The sequence below is a fragment of the Prionailurus bengalensis genome, chromosome D1 (assembly GCF_016509475.1).
Source record: "Prionailurus bengalensis isolate Pbe53 chromosome D1, Fcat_Pben_1.1_paternal_pri, whole genome shotgun sequence".
Lineage (NCBI taxonomy): Eukaryota > Metazoa > Chordata > Mammalia > Carnivora > Felidae > Prionailurus > Prionailurus bengalensis.
Window position 1 is genome coordinate 40,146,035 of NC_057346.1, and position 16,510 is coordinate 40,162,544.

Genomic DNA, 16,510 nt, shown 5'->3' on the forward strand with positions numbered 1-16,510 from the left:
AAATGAGGATATTAGACTCAAGGTGAAGGGAGTTTTACAAGTCATCTTGTCCAACCAGTGTTTGTATACCTTTCACAGTCTTAATAGCATCATCTATGATGCCCTACTGGTCAGATTCAGGAGGTTTAGAACAGAGTCCAAGATTCTGCATCACTAACAAAGATATCAAGTGATTCTGGCGCACACCAGGGTTTGTGATCTGTTTCACAATATCGCTGCCAACAGGTCATCCAGCCTAGGTCTGAATGCTTCCTTTACCAGGAAACCACTGTCTGAGATTGCATCTAGACAGCGATGAGTTTCTTAAAGTTCTTTTATTTATTTATTTATTTATTTATTTATTTATTTATTTATTTATTTTTGGGACAGAGAGAGACAGAGCATGAACGGGGGAGGGGCAGAGAGAGAGGGAGACACAGAATCGGAAACAGGCTCCAGGCTCTGAGCCATCAGCCCAGAGCCTGACGCGGGGCTCGAACTCACGGACCGCGAGATCGTGACCTGGCTGAAGTCAGACGCTTAACCGACTGCGCCACCCAGGCGCCCCTCTTAAAGTTCTTTCTTATACTGAAGAGCTTTTTCATCCACTTATTCTAATTTGATCCACCGGGACCATGCACAACAAATGCCTTTTCAACACAGTAGACTAAGAGTACTTAATACAGTTATCAATATGTCAAATACAGCTATCAGTGTACCTCTGGCTTCTGCCAAGTTTTCTCAGCGTTCAAGAGTAGATACTGAACATTCAGACAGAGAATGGCTGGAACCTACGATAACAGACTCTCACCCACAACCTCTACAGCAGTACTCCTAGAATTGTCAGGATGTGGTCAATGACTGAGAGCTGCCTTAATTTTTTCCCCTACTTCCAACTCAGGACCAACTAGAGAAAACCAAACACGCTCCTCAAATCAATCACATAGGATGCCCCGCTTCTACTAATCCTGCCTCCAGTTTCCCTGTGCCAACAGCCCCCATCCAAGACAGCATACCTGAAGCCTTCTCTTTTGTTCACTGTGAAGCTTTCCCACCTCGCCTTCGAGACTCTGCCAGATGCAAGTGATGGTTGCTGACGCCTCTGCTAGATCAAGCTTTCAATAAGTAGGCTTCATTTGTTCTCATTTGGGTGTCTTTGTTTATTTCCACAAGTATCTTTATTTCCTTCAATTTCTCATAGAGATTTCTTTTTTTTTCCACCACTCACTACCTAGTGTACTGCCTAGCAAATACTAGACACTTAACATACATTTGTTGAACGAATGAAAAAGTGAATGACTATGGTAAGATTTTCATAATTTGGTGGCTCTCCTTCACAATCCTGATGGCTCTCCACTGAACAAGTTCCTGTGTTGACTTCCTCCTTGAAATATACCGTTCAGAACATTAACTTAATCCCCCAGGTATGGTCTAATCAGTGTAGAGGGGGACTCTCACATCCTTTGTTTTAGGTGCTATCTATACTTTTATTCAAGCAGATGAGGATCACCTTAGCTTTGAATCTGGGAGGGGGAAGGGCAAAGCAGTGATATTATACCATGTCAAGGTGAGCTTGTTTGTTTGTTTTTGTTTTTGCCCAAACATCTTTTTTCATGCATGCTAAAAACAAAGCCACTATCTTGTGCTTGTTTCATTTTTGGGGGGTGCTCCAAGAGCAGGGCTTTATATATATCCTTATTAAATTTCAGTGTGAGAGTTTCAGCCTCTCAATGTAGATTGCTATCACTGGTCCTTTTTTTTTAAAAAACTGAAAGAGAGAGGGGGGTAGAGAGAGAGCGCACATGCATGCGAGCAGAGGAGAGAGGCTGAGGGAGAGAGAAAATCTTAAGCAGGGTACATGCTCAGTGCAGAGACTGGCACGGGGCTCGATCCCACAACCCTGGCTGGGATCATGACCTGAGCTGAAATCAAGAATCGCTCAACTCACTAAGCCACCCAGGCACCCCTAGCCCTGGTTCTTTAATGAAGCAAACATTCATTCAGCGACTGCTGCCCACTGTGCGAGGAACTGGGAAGACAGAGACACGAGACCAACTGCCTGGGCAGAGATACTTACAAGACAGGCACAATAAGAGACTGATGAATACATGGAGCTCTTCTGGGACTAGAAAGGAGGGGTACTGAATACAGATTTGGCCAGGATGGGTTACCACAGAAGCCTTCGTAAAAGGGCTTACGGGATCCTGTTTCTGACAGAAAATATATTCACTTTACCTCCCTGTTTTGTGTCAGCTGCAGATTTGAGAAGCATTACTTGTTTTACATATAAATGTTTTTTTCATACAAGTGACTGTAAAATATCATGAAAGACAGGATGGAGGACAGAGCTCTATGGCATTCTATTACATTCTGAAGTCCTTCAGGGTGACAGGGATCCGTTGATTATTTCTTTTCTTATAATCAGTTTCTAACCCACTTAATTAACCTTACAATTTTTTTCTCCCTCTCCCCATAAAAATGTCATGAAAAGCCCTGTAAAATATCATGGCAAAGTCCAAATAAAATTCTATCAATATGCCTGCAGACGCACCAGCATATGAGCCCTGTGAGCCAAGGCTGACCTAGTCTGCAGCGGTCAGGGCGTGTCCGTGCGGAGTCCTGGTGACCCCCGCTTCTTCCAGATGCTCGCAGGCCACCCACGGCTCCTTCCAGAGTATTACCGAAGATCCAGTCACACTCAGGCTTACGCTAAACCCAGCTTTCTGTCAAATTTAATATTCTCTTTTGAAATTCAATTGTCTCATCTTCCAGGATGTCTTCCTTTCTTCAGTTTTTCAGAGATAATTAAGAGCAGTTGAGCTGTCTCAGCAGCATCAATATTTGCTCCTAAATCTAGAGAACTTTAAAATAAAATACAAAAGGCTTAGTTTAGCCTTCTTCACAGAGCTGAGCACTAACATTATTTATATTTTCATTTCTTCCTTTAGTCAAATGCTGACTGATGCTATGCTAATTGCTTTCCTGTTCTTGCTCTCACGGATCCTTACAACATCCCATAATGTAGGACTTATTATTCCTATTTTAGAAAAGTTGAATGAGGCACTAAAAAAGAAAAAAGTACTCCAAGTCTTCTAGCTTTGGAGACTGGGTGGATTGTAACTGATACACTACTTGAGACATACAAACCCTGACCCTTACTGTCGGGTTTATCCTTGGGAGCCATTCACGAGAGAAGGATTCTGGGGTCAGAACAGAAGTCTTTTTGTTGTTGTTGTTGTTGTTTTTAATGTTTATTTATTTTTGAGAGAGAGAGAGAAAAGGAGAGAGTGGGGGAGGGGCAGAGAGAGGGAGACAGAGGATTCGAAGCGGGCTCTGCACTGAGAGTGGAGAGCCCCGATGCCGGGCTCAAACTCATGAACTGAAATCATGACCTGAGCTGAGGTCAGATGCTTACCCGACTGAGCCACCTAGGTGCCCAGAGGACAGAAGTCTTAAGCCAGTAGGAAGGGGGCACACTGAGACTTGCAGGGTGACAAAACAGTCTGAGGAGCCTAGAGTCAAAATATCAGGATGTGAAATTTAAGGATGAAGAAAGCAAAATAGAAAGCTGATGATATAAATGGAGGTAGTAGTGGCCGGTGTGTTGGAGGGGGCAGGGGAAGGGAACGTGGAGAGGCATGCAGAGTAAAAAGAGCTGGAGTAATATACATGTCCATCAGATACAATTCACCCAGTCTCCATGGACATGTATGTTACTCCAAAGTCCTTTCACATATAGGCTTACATCCTGGTTCTTACAAGAGCAGACCTTTATCAGATGGCTGTGGTTGTGGTAGGGTCCCCACCCTAAGGAAAGAAAAAAAAAAAAAACAACTCAAGGCAACCTGGCTATACACATACGTGACAACATCCCTATGACCTTGTAACATGGGACCATTTAATCAGACTGCATGTTTGTGTGTTACCATATATGGGAGACGAAGAAGTAAAAAGTATATAAAAAATTTGGTCATGTGGCATTCAGGGCTCAGTTCTTTGGGTACGAACCCAATGGAGGGATGCCAGCAGGAATAAAGTTGCTTCCCGGAAAGAAAAGCCTTGGTGTCATGACTCTCTGTGTGAGAATCCTGCTACACGGTGACCATATGATCAATTATGCAAACTAGGACAATTCTGAAAGTGAAAGGGGCACTAATGATAATTATGCCAGGACAATAGGTATAAAGCAGTGATTATTCTGGGCAAACTGGGATGCGGCATCAGCCTACCCATCATCAAACTGGAAAATAAAAATGGATAAACAAGTCCACAAAAAAAAAGTGAGTTCGGGCACCTGGGTGGCTTGGTTGGTTAAGTGTCTGACTTCGGCTCAGGTCATGATCTCACAGCTCGTGAGTTCGAGCCCCGCATCGGGTTCTGTGCTGACAGCTCAGAGCCTGGAGCCTGCTTCAGATTCTGTGTCTCCCTCTCTCTTTCCCTCCCCTACTTGTACTCTGTCTCTCTCTCTCTTTCTCTCAATAGTAAATAAACATTTAAAAAAAAGTGAGTTCATTTTGGGACATAGATAGCAGAATAGAAATGGATCTTCAGCTTGAGAGAGAGAAGGGCAGGCTTAAAAAATAAATATGGAAGTCATCATGGAAGAAGGGGAGGGAATGAGGAAGGGAAGCATAGACAGAAGAGAAAAAGGAGACTACGGAATAGTCTAAGGAAATGCGTTTTCAAAAGGTTGACGAGCAATATGAGCAATCATACTGGGTCTTAACTTTTCCAAAATATTGTAATGAAACACATTCTAAAATGTAGTAATGTATTATTTGTCTTACTTATATTGCTATATATTTGGTGATACCAGTATAATTTAACTTTTCTGTGGTGGCTCACAGACCTATTCTTATTCCGCACGTCAAATACCGCACCACACCAGAAACTTAAATAGTATGGAATGGGAGAGCTCCCAGAAGTCCCAGAATCCACTTCCACAGACATGTCTGAGATGTCTGCCTGCTCTTCACTCGATTGTTCCTCCTAAAACAGTAAAGTGAAAGGCTTCTACTTTATGACCCCTAGATCAGAATTTCACAGTTGCCCTTGTTCAAAATTAGTTACTAAATTATAGCTAAAAATAGCTCTTCTCAAGCACTTTTCTTGTTGTCCAAAAAATGCTATTTACCGTCATCCTTAGCGTGTGCTGACTTAGCAGTGTTACAATGCCTATTTTTACTGCACATTTGAGATGGTGGCTCATATTCGGTCCATTCTTCTCCCTCATCTGCAATAAGCTTAATGTTGATATGTAGAGGAGGTATAAATCCCACTATTCCTAAAAAGCATGCTTAGAAGTACTTTTAAAGGCCTCCATCATACTCATCAAAGACATTCAGAGAAATAAAATGTGCAATGTGATAGCTTCCAACTCCCTATCAATGTTTCATCAGAATTCGAGGTATATACAAACTTTAAATCTCATATTTTTACATTTTAAAAAGAGTGGAGGATCTTCTAAACACATGTATTACAGATAAATTTTTTCTTGAAACTTTTTGTATAATGACTATTCATTCTAGTTTTAATGACTATTGTATTACCTGTATTACAGATAAATTTTTTCTTGAAACTTTTTGTATAATGACTATTCTATTCTAGTTTTAAATAGAAAAGGGATTAAATGACTATCCTCACACATACTAACACGGCAGTCTTTCCCCAGATAGACCTTTTAGCAAGAGGGAATTTTAATTGTCCTAGAGATTGGCTTACAGAATCCAAACTAATGCATATGTAGCTTATTACGAATGATGCCATGGTTCTGTGTGTTAATATGAAATAATATTGGGATTTACCCCAGGTCTACTTCACTTTGCTTCTTCTGCAGATAAACTAGAAACTAGAAATTGTCAAATTTGATTACTCTGGAAAAGATTATGTGTGGCTGGGGATAAAGGGTGGAGGGAGAATAATGGGGGTAGAGTCTGGGCCATTCAGAAGGCAAGAGAATCAATCAAATTAAAAAGAATTTTCAATGTGCAAAAAGACTACTTTACTACAATTTATTAAACTACCAAAATATTGACTTATAGAATTTTTTATTTACAAATTATAATTAAAACTGTATTAAACTAAGAAACTGGGAAGTACGGTTGTGTTTAGGAATTAATATATCTCAGAGGGAAAGAACACTTTAAAGGTTAAAAAAGATGCACACATAGAGTACTGCTTTAAAGGGTTTTTCTGAATTAGACGTGAGAAGCTATACTTTAATATCCATCTGTCTTGGTTCTTTGAAAATATGACTTTCATGGCAGATTTTAAAAATCGGCAGATCATGCAGCAGATTTTTAGGAAGGATTTGATAAGATTCCATGAACGAGATGAATGGCTAAGATATAAGTCACAGAATAAAAAGTAGAGTAAATGATTTAGAGAAAAATGAGGCTTTCGGTTGAAGACGGATGAACATAAACATTTTGCTCCCTTCCCAAATTCTACTAAAAAAAAGCAAAGGCATATTTTTAAGCTACGAGCACAAAAATAATGGGAGCTAGCAGTAGAGAAAAAGCCAGGAAGCAACCCAGCTAGGTAGAGGGTAAATGCTGGTGGCCCAACTTACACCCTCTAAGTAGGAGAATTTAAAAGAGTGTTCTCTAGAATATGATCAGCCTGAGACAGGCACTGAAAGAGACAAGCCGATGGCAAGTAGAGAAGCCCCGTCAACAAGCCCCGCCCACGCCCAGCGGAGCTTCTGGTCAGCTTCCACTCCGCCATCTTACACAGGAGCGAGCAGTCAGGGATCACGGACGTTTGAGAAAAGCACTTCAACCAACTTGCTCAAATACAAACAGAAGGTGATTTTTTGAAGAAAATTTGGCAGAAAAGAAGAAAACTTCAAAAAGTAATAGTTAAGACGCCAGAGTTATTAACTCCGGAAGAAAACAAAATGTTATGCAGGGAAGGAAGCATCATCCCAGTATGCTATGGCTCAAAGGCGAAGAGCATTTACAAAGACATAACTAGGCAAACAGAATATTGATCCAACCAAAATTATGGTGCATTGAGAGGATGATGGAAGAAAGAGAAGTGTGTGTGTGTGTTTGTGTGTGTGTGTGTGTGTGTGAGAGAGAGAGAGAGAGAGAGAGACCGTGGGCATATACGTGTGTGCGATCATGTGTGTGGTGGGGATGAGGTAGTGGGTAGTGCAGGCAGGAAAAATAACCACTGTGGATGTCAATAGATACCGCCTAAAACTGAAAAAAATCAAGAAGTAGCAAGAAAACCATGTTATTTAGAGATAAATGCCAAAAGATTCAGCCAAAAGAACTGCCTCTGGGGAGGGAACAGGAGATTGTTGTTTTTTGATTACAGCGATAAGGAACCAAGTGACTTCTTAAATTACATACACGTGTGACTAAGTAAAGAAAGATCCGGATAAATGTTCTTTTTTTAGTTAAAGATATTTTCTTTTATTTTTTTAAGTTTATTTACTTATTTTGAGAGTGAGAGTGGAGGAGGGGCAGAGAGCGAGAGGGAGACAGAGAATCGTAAGCAGGCTCCAGGGTTGTCAGTGCAGAGCCCCATGAGGGTCCTTGATTTCACGAACGAAGAGACCATGCATGACCTGAGCCAAAGTCAAGAGTCAGACACTTAACCAACTGGGCTGCCCAGGTGCCCCTAGAAAAGATATTTTAAAGAAGTAATCCATTATATGTGAATCCACTTATACAAGGAAAGAAACATTTGTAAAAGCAACGTTGCAGAATTCATACATTTAGGGACTCTATATATGTATTATGTTGACCTTAGGCCTGCTCAGTGCATTTGTGTAATTCCTATTTAGAAATGCCCGTCAAAGGTTACTAAGCATAAGTTTTAGTAGTCTTCGGTTCTACTAGACTGTAGAACACCTTGGCTGGCGGCTGTGCTGAGCCCTCAGGGAGTTGCAACTGCACTGTAGTTGGTGTCCAGATTTTGTAAAAAAAACTGAATTAGCTTCTCTTAGAGGAGCAGGGGCCAGGAGAAAGGAGGGGCTGTGGAGCAGTTATTAGGGCCTGGGGTGAGGCATGAATTGAAGGACGTGGAGAACTATACCAGAGCCACACCCTCAGAATGACTGATTATAAAGGAGTTGATATAAGAGATCATTTCAGACACCACTTATTCATATTTTTAATAAAAGTCAAGGGTAAATTGCATTGATAAAACTATAAAAGGAACAATGAAAGAGGCATACAGAAAAGAAGTTCTTGGAAAGAAAACATGGTTGCCAGTACCAAAGATCTCAATAGAGGCAATAAAAATAATGTAATCGGTGCTGAAAGAAAAGAGAAGACTCAAGAAATTCCTCCAGGACATAGAGCACAATGGACAACAATGGAAATTATGAGAGCAAAGAAAGATATAATCCTTCTAGGAGATGAGAATGAAACAAGAGAGTAGAGAATTACTAATGAAAGAAATAGAAGAAAATGTCACTGACTTGAAAAGATTTGAATCTTTAGTGTAAAAATGTTCACCAAATACAGTGAAGGGTTATTGCAGAAGATTCCATACCTAGAAAGTTAATCCAGTAAATTTGTAAATTCCAAGGATAAAAAGAAATCCTATAGGGGCACGTGGGTGGCTCAGTTGGTTAAGTGTCTGACTCTTGATTTCTGCTCAGGTCATGATGTCAGGGTTAGTGAGTTTGAGCCGTGCATCAGGCTCTGCACTGACAGTGTGGAGCCCGTTTGGGAGTGTGTCTCTCTCTACCTCTCCCCCACTTAACTCTCTATCTCTCTCTCAAAATAAATTAAAAAAAAACTTAAAAAAATACTATATAAAAAAAGGAATTCTATAGACTTTCAGACACACACAACATGGGGGGAAAAAAAAGGAAGAAAGGACAGACCTGAAAGACTGGCATTGGATTTTCCCTCTGCAATACTCAGTGCTTCCAGACAAAGAGCAATGTTACACAGTTCCTGTATAAGAGTATGAGTAAGACATCTGAACATGTAACAAGTTAAGAAGTATATCACCCATGTTCATTTTTATGAAAAGATTACCTAAGGAAGTACTTCAGTCAAATTAAAATGAATTCAAAATTTTTTAAAAATTAAGAACAGGGATGGGTGCCTGGGTGGCTCAGATGGTTAAGCATCTGTGCCGGGCTCTATGCTGACAGCTCAGAGCCTGGAGCCTGCTTCAGATTCTGTGTCTCCCTCTGTCTCTGCCCCTTCCCCGCTTGCACTCTCTCTCTTTCTCTCAAAAATAAACATTAATTAAAAAAAAATAAATAAATAAACATTAAAAATAGTTTTAAAAATTAAGAACAGGGAAGATTTTGCATACAAACAACAGTAATAAGCAATGCAAACTTAAAGCCATTAATAAAGGATTCTAAAATAAAAGTGGAATAAAATAATAATTAACATTATCCTATATGTAATAATTTATATATAAATTAATAGCGACCAGGAACTAGAAATCCAGATAACTTTATGGAGGTGAGATAAAGGAATGGGGAAGCACAGGCACTACTAAAGGTTAAGTCTTAAAAAAGAAAAAAAGATGGGGGAAGTCAAAGATACAGTTAAAATGCAAGATGCCAAAAGAGAAACCCAAATTTACAATGTTTGTAGAAAGTGTTCATTGAGAACTTATAAAATAGGATGTAAAACTTCTAATAGAAAATGAGGAAAAAGAAAACTAGCTCAGAGTAGCAAATTTGGGGAAATCAAAATGGGTCAAACGTTGGCATATTAATGATCATAAAATCCTCTTTTTAATGGCGAAGACTCTCCAACTGAGGTATTTTTTAAATCTAACCGTATGCTATTTACAAGAGACACAATATAAAAAAAAATGAAAACAAGGAAGTGAGATAATAGAAAATATATATCGGTGTCTATTTCCTATTTCTGGCACAGAGCTCCTAAAGCCCTTTCATTTCCTAAGTGATAAGAGTGCTAGGAGCATGTTTTGTTCTGATATTTAATCTTTGACCCTGGTTTCTGAGACAGGGATTCTGAAACCTTTGTAATTTCTTGCGTGATAAGAGTACCTTTTGTTCTAACGAGGAAATTTTGTGTGGGCTCCCAGAATGAGCGCTGGTCACTGGAAAGACTCAGCCATGGTTGGAAGCCTGGAATTTTCATCCCACCTTCCATGATCTTGAGAAGGGAGAAGGGCTGCAAATGGAGGTAATGATCCATTATGCTTACATGATGAAGCGCCACACAAATTCCAAAAGTATGGGATCCAGAGATCGTCTGGGTTGGTAACACAGGAAGTGCTGGGAGGGCAACACACCTGGGCATGGAAGCCCAGCACCCCTTCCCACGTAGCTTGCCCTATGCCTCTCTTCCATTTGGCTGTTCATCTGATAAACGTGTTTATCCTTATCCTGGTAAACGTGTTTCCTTGAGTTCTGTGAGCTGCTCCAGCAAATGCACTGCACCCAAGGTGGAGGTCGTTGGAACCCCCCATCGGAGTATCTACTTCCAGTTGGTCAGAAGCACAGGTGACAACCTGGGCTTGTTACTGGCATCTGAAGTGGCAGGAGGAGTCATGTGGTACTGAGCCTTTAACCTGTGTGATTGCATGCTATCTCCAGGTAGATAGTGTCAGAATTGAGCTAAATTGTAGGACACCCAGCTGGTGTCACAGACAATTGCTTGGTGCAGGAAAAACCTCCATGCATTTGGTGACAAGGGCATCAGAAGTGAAGGGTTCTCTGTGAAGGTAAAGGAGGCACACAGGGAAGAAAAACGTAGTAGGCAAGAACTGGGTTTCTCCCACACAGAAAGGAAAAGACAGAGTTTCTTCTATTACAAAGGGGATGAACAAGGATATTACAGACTAAAATAAATTAAAAACAGAACAGAGATGGCGATATCAATATCAGGCAAAGTAGAATTTAAAACAACAACAAAACACGTTAACTTATATTTGTGAGATATTTTATAAAGCTAAATCATATAATATATCAAGATATAACATCCATGAACCTCAATACATTAAGCAGAACACTGAAATATGTAAAACAAAAACTGTTTGAACTATAAGAATTGGACAAAACCACAATTATGGTGAAGACCTTCCATAAAATTTGATAGATCAAATAAACAAAAAGCAAGGTAAAAATGGATTTGAAAAACATAATTTAAATATTATTAGATCTTATTAGAGGTCTGATGACTTATGTATAACTTTGTAAACCTTTTTACTTAACCAATACAGAATATACATTTGTTTTCAAATGTCCAAAGGACATTTATAGTAGCTGATCATGCAAGGGACTATAAGAACACTCTTAATGAAACTGAAATATCACATAGGCCATAGTCTGTGACCATGGTGGTAGGGAGATTAGAAAGGAATAGTAATAAAAATATAATTAATCCCTCCCTCACAACTTTCATGTCTTCAATATCTCAAATTAGTCAAACAGAAATCAAAGCTGAAATCGCAGGCAATTTATTTAGAAACTGAGAGTGGAAACACTAATAGGATGGCCCCACAGCAGAGCTGCGCTCAGGAGAAACTTGAGCTTGAAAGGCTTTTATTACTTAAAGAAATCATAAAATTCAGAAATCATAAAAATAAGCGAACCACATTTTTTAACTAAAAAAATCCAGAGAACAAAAGAAGTAAAATAAATCCAAGAAGGACAAGTTAATAGGAGTAGAAATTAATAAGGAAGCTGAAACAAAGCAAACTGTAGATATGGTTCTCTTAAGCAGGCCAATACAAACAGATCATTTGCTCATTTATAATTATGTTCTGGGCACACACTCTAAAAACAAATAAAAAGGACAAACTCAAACATGGCTGTTTTGATTAGAAGGAGTTTAGGTTGATTATGATGGCACAAATACAAACACCTTTAACTGGGGGGAAATCATGGATTTAAAATGAAAACCAAACCCTGTTGTAACCCAGCTGTTGGAGAATAATTCACCTAACAAATATTCTGTGTAAAAACGCCCACCTTACGCCTTCACGCTTTCTGTTCCTGCTGTCTGGAACTCTCTTTGCCCAATATCATCTTTGCTCAAATGTCACCTTAGCAGGGAATGCTTGTTTGACCATCCCGTTCATCTTCTCATCCTTAGCCAGCTTTATTTTTCTTCACATCACCATAGAAAACATGTTAATGACTCTCACTGACCCTTGGAGGAGTGGTCTCTGTTTTGTTCACTGCTCTTTTCCTGGTGCTTACAACAATCAACGGCTCATAGGAGACTCTAGATACGTATTGTTAAATGAACGTTGCACCACAGAACATTACCGTATGTAGGTGACATGCTTTGATAAGCTCTGTAAGATGCCCCTGATGAAGTTTTACTCTTTATTATCTAGATTTTTACATATTTCTCAACAGCATGAGGGACAGAAGCAAAGTCAACCTGACGCTTCATGCTTTGTAGGCCATGGTAGACAATGTCTGGTCCCATGTCTGCGGGGATCAGTAGGGTACTTGCTCATGGAAACTTCTAGTAATTCTCATTCACTTCCGGGGCGGGGGCAAGGGGAGAATTTGGTCTATACTCTAGCCTACACTCTAATACACTTGCAATCACATTGTACAAGTGCTATAGCTCCCTACTAAATTCTAAGTTGTTTAAGGTCTGTTTCTTTTTTTTTTTTTTTTTTTTAAATTTTTTTTTTTTTTCAACGTTTATTTATTTTTGGGACAGAGAGAGACAGAGCATGAACGGGGGAGGGGCAGAGAGAGAGGGAGTCACAGAATCGGAAACAGGCTCCAGGCTCCGAGCCATCAGCCCAGAGCCCGACGCGGGGCTCGAACTCACGGACCGCGAGATCGTGACCTGGCTGAAGTCGGACGCTTAACCGACTGCGCCACCCAGGCGCCCCATTTAAGGTCTGTTTCTTAATGATCTTTGTATGAACCAGAAGACTTAGTGTTGTGCTTGCCACACATTCAATATTCCACACTTTCCCCCCAAAAGAATGAATGAAGAGAAATAGCAGTCTCCATGGCCTCTGATCTGGCACCCAACCTTAGGTCTGAGACCTTCAATTTGCACCTAGGCCCTCAGTGCCATCATCACATCAGGGACCTAACACCTGCTCAATCCAGAATCCTAACCTGGCTCTGCTTACAGATACTCTCACTGCCCCCATTTCCAATGTAGCAAAGGATGCCGGGATTAGAACCAGACATATCTGAATTCACATCCTACCTTCTCCACTAACCAGCTGCATATTCTGGGGCAAGCTGCTGCTTTATTTCTCCTTCTTTCTACCTTTCTGAGCTCAGAAATGTGGCCGCGGCTGCTAACTGTCCACCAATATCCACTCTTCTTCCTTTTCTCACCTAAGCTTTAGCTGGCCATAGAGCTGCTCAGTTAGAGATCACACTTCCCAACCTTCCTTTTAGCTAGCTGTAGCTCTGGCCAGTGGGAAATGACGAGAAGTGAGGCCTGCTCTTTCGGGGGCACATTCCGAAAAGGAACCAAATTTTCCCCTTGCCCTTCCCTCTTCCCTCTGGCAGGAGCACAGTGGTGGGAGTTGAAGCAATAATTTTGGGTCCAGAGATGAAAAATCACCTAGTGAGGATGGCAGAGCTGCCCCACCAGTCCTGGTCTGCTTATCCCTAAACCTATTCATGAGACAGAAATAAACTTCAGCCTTATTTCAACCACTGCATTTTGGGGCCTCTTCACTGCAAGACCTCAGCCTATACTCTAATACACTCAATTTTCTTAGGTGCAAAATGAGAACAATGCCTAACGGGGCTGTTGTAAGAAGTATAGAGTAGGATTTACAAAACTGACAGCTGTAACTACTTGGACTTGTGCAGCCCTCCTTTAGCCTGATGTCAAAGTCATGGTCAGCGCAGAATAGCCACTGACGCAGTGCAAGTCAGTCACAGTCCAGATTAGGCACTCCAGTACCACTCCCCTTCACTGGCCCCTCCCCTGTCCCCCAGCTCTGGAGTCAGCCAGTGGCCGGGTGACTAATGAAACAATAGGAAGAGATACCTTTGTGGTGCAGGTGGCACAGAAGGGGTGGGGACAGATATTTGTGAAAGGGAATTTAATTATTATTATTTTTTTTAATTAAAAATTTTTTTTTCAATGTTTATTTATTTTTGGGACAGAGAGAGACAGAGCATGAATGGGGGAGGGGCAGAGAGAGAGGGAGTCACAGAATCGGAAACAGGCTCCAGGCTCCGAGCCATCAGCCCAGAGCCTGACGCGGGGCTCGAACTCACGGACCGCGAGATCGTGACCTGGCTGAAGTCGGACGCTTAACCGACTGCGCCACCCAGGCGCCCCAGGGAATTTAATTATTTACAATGGTGAGTGCTGTACAAATTCTATTCTTGATCGCTTCATGAGACTTTGGTAAAATATCCAGTTCTTACTGTTGTTTGAGGAGATAAATCCGTTTTTTTAAAACGTTATTAATTTTTGATTAATTAATTTTAATCCCAGTACACTTTACAGCGATATAATAGTTTCAGGTGTACAATGTGGTGATTCAACAATTCTACACATTACTCAGTGCTCACAATGATTAGTGGACTCTTAATCCCCTTTACCTATTTCGCCATCTCCCCACCCACGTGCCCTCTGGTAACCACCAGTTTGTTCTCTAGACTTAAGAGTCTGTAGGAGCCATGGGGCACCTGGGTGGCTCAGTCAGTTAAGCGTCCCACTTCGGTTCAGGTCACGATCTCACAGTTTGTGAGTTCGAGCCCCGCGTCGGGCTCTATACTGACAGCTCAGAACCTGGAGCTTGCTTCAGATTCTGTGCCTGCCCTTCCCATGCTCATGCTCTCTCTCTCAATAATAAATAAACGTTTAAAAAAAAAAAAAAGAGTCTGTAGGAGCCAGATCTGTTTTGAGGCTAAGGGTTGAGTTCGGCCTTAAGGGCAAGTGTGGAGGGAAGCCTGGGACACTCAATGCAGCAAGATAGGGGCAGTATGGGTGGGAGCCACTGCCCTGTGGAAACCCAAGAGCACAAGAGGCCTGCGTGGGCACCCATCATCCCAAAACACTGTAAAAACTCACAAACTGTGGGGAAATGGTGATTTTCGAGTCCAGATCCATAGTCAAAATTGGAAAGATTCATACCATACGTTCTTAATTAGAATCACGAGTTTCCCCCCATCCTCCTCACCCAAAGTAATTGGTACATCCTTCTATTAATACCAAATTTCAAAATTCATGTACCATCAGGGAGTTTGGGGCATAGTTAAGTACCAACTTAACAAACAGATAATTTTCAGCACTTACCCCATTGTATTATTGGCTTGGTTCTCCATGTCAAGAAACAGCTGCTTCTGGTTTATGTTTCTTGGTTTTTAATCTGTTAGGGGGAAAAAAATGACCTCGCTTTCTAAAATGCTTACATTTATTAACCTATAAAACAAGAAGACTCTGCTGTTGGCAAACCATGCAGTGTGAGCTTTTCGCAGTGTAGTAGCTCTTGGTTCTACAAAATGTGGAAATTTGCCCCCTTTTTAAGTCCCCCCATGCATTTATGACATTGCCTAAGTGATGAGTTGAAATATGTGGCATTGACCGCAAGGAGCATTCATTCACTATTTACTGAGCAACATCTTGGCGCCAGCGACTGTGCAAAGTGCTTATCACTTTAAGAGGAGAGGAGTCAAACAATACCCATTGTGGAGGTGTTACAGCTAAATGTTCTCAAATTTTCCTTTCTTGTCTCCTAAAAGTTTGCCTTCGAGTAAATTCTTTCTTTGGCCCTTTCTGGGTTTTGTTAGAATGAATATACCTGGAGATTTAGGACAAAAAGGCTAAGAGTTGCCTAAAAATATAAATCTTATAATTCCTCAATGGCTTTGTGGGCACCTGCTTACCCTCTTGGTACTTGCCTAAATTAAAAAAAAAAAAAAATTTCCCCCAGCAACAAAGTTTTATTTAAAAAATAAGATATGAGGAGAATTGGACAAAGTGTTGAAAAGAACTTCAACTCCTCTGAATCATTGAATTAAAGTCAATTAAGTAGCATTGAGATGGTAGAAAGACGAGGAAGACCCCGGGGCTCAGGTCACTTCCAAATTAAAGGAATTGAAGAGAGCCTCTGGGATTGTGTGCAGCAGAGGGGCCAGGGGCAGGGATGGGGAAGGAAAACTGGACCAGAACGGACAGATAAACTGATTGTGCAGGTTCTTCCAATCACTCACTTTAGCGTCAGGGAAACGGAGGCACAGACAAGCTAGGCGACCTGCCCAAGACCACACAGCTAGAACCCACACCTGCCTGTTCAGGGAGGTTCAGCTCTGGGTTCTGCAAGACCATCCCGACAGCCCAGACTCTCCCCGCCCGCGCGCGCCCCCGCCAGACCGAGCACGGTTCACGCCCAGCCCCCCGCGAAGCAGCCGGCCAGTAGGGGTCCCCGGTACCCCTGGGGCCGGCCCGGCAGAGCGGCGACGGCGAGGGTCGGGGTGGACACCGGGTCCTGGAGGCCGCAGCGGGTTACCTGCGCTACGCCGCGCTCTCCCGCGAGGTCTGAGGCCCCTGGAGCGGGAACGCCGGGGTCACCGCCCACCGGGCCCGCCCCGAGGGGCCCCACCGCCCGCCGCCCGCCGCCC

The 16,510-nt window shown here is 41.7% G+C and overlaps 1 protein-coding gene across 3 annotated transcripts in view; it reads right to left on the minus strand.

Moving 5' to 3' along the window:
* Positions 1–16,510, minus strand: part of DEUP1 (deuterosome assembly protein 1) — an 82,942-nt gene that overhangs the window by 65,688 nt on the left and 744 nt on the right. For 2 of the 3 annotated variants that reach the window (XM_043579953.1, XM_043579951.1), the window contains exon 2: positions 15,186–15,258. In XM_043579953.1, the coding sequence (XP_043435888.1) occupies positions 15,186–15,214 (29 nt within the window). In that variant the 5' untranslated portion in view covers positions 15,215–15,258. Of the gene's footprint in view, positions 1–15,185; positions 15,259–16,398; positions 16,503–16,510 lie in introns of those variants that run through there. The other variant, XM_043579952.1, reaches the window with a different exon arrangement.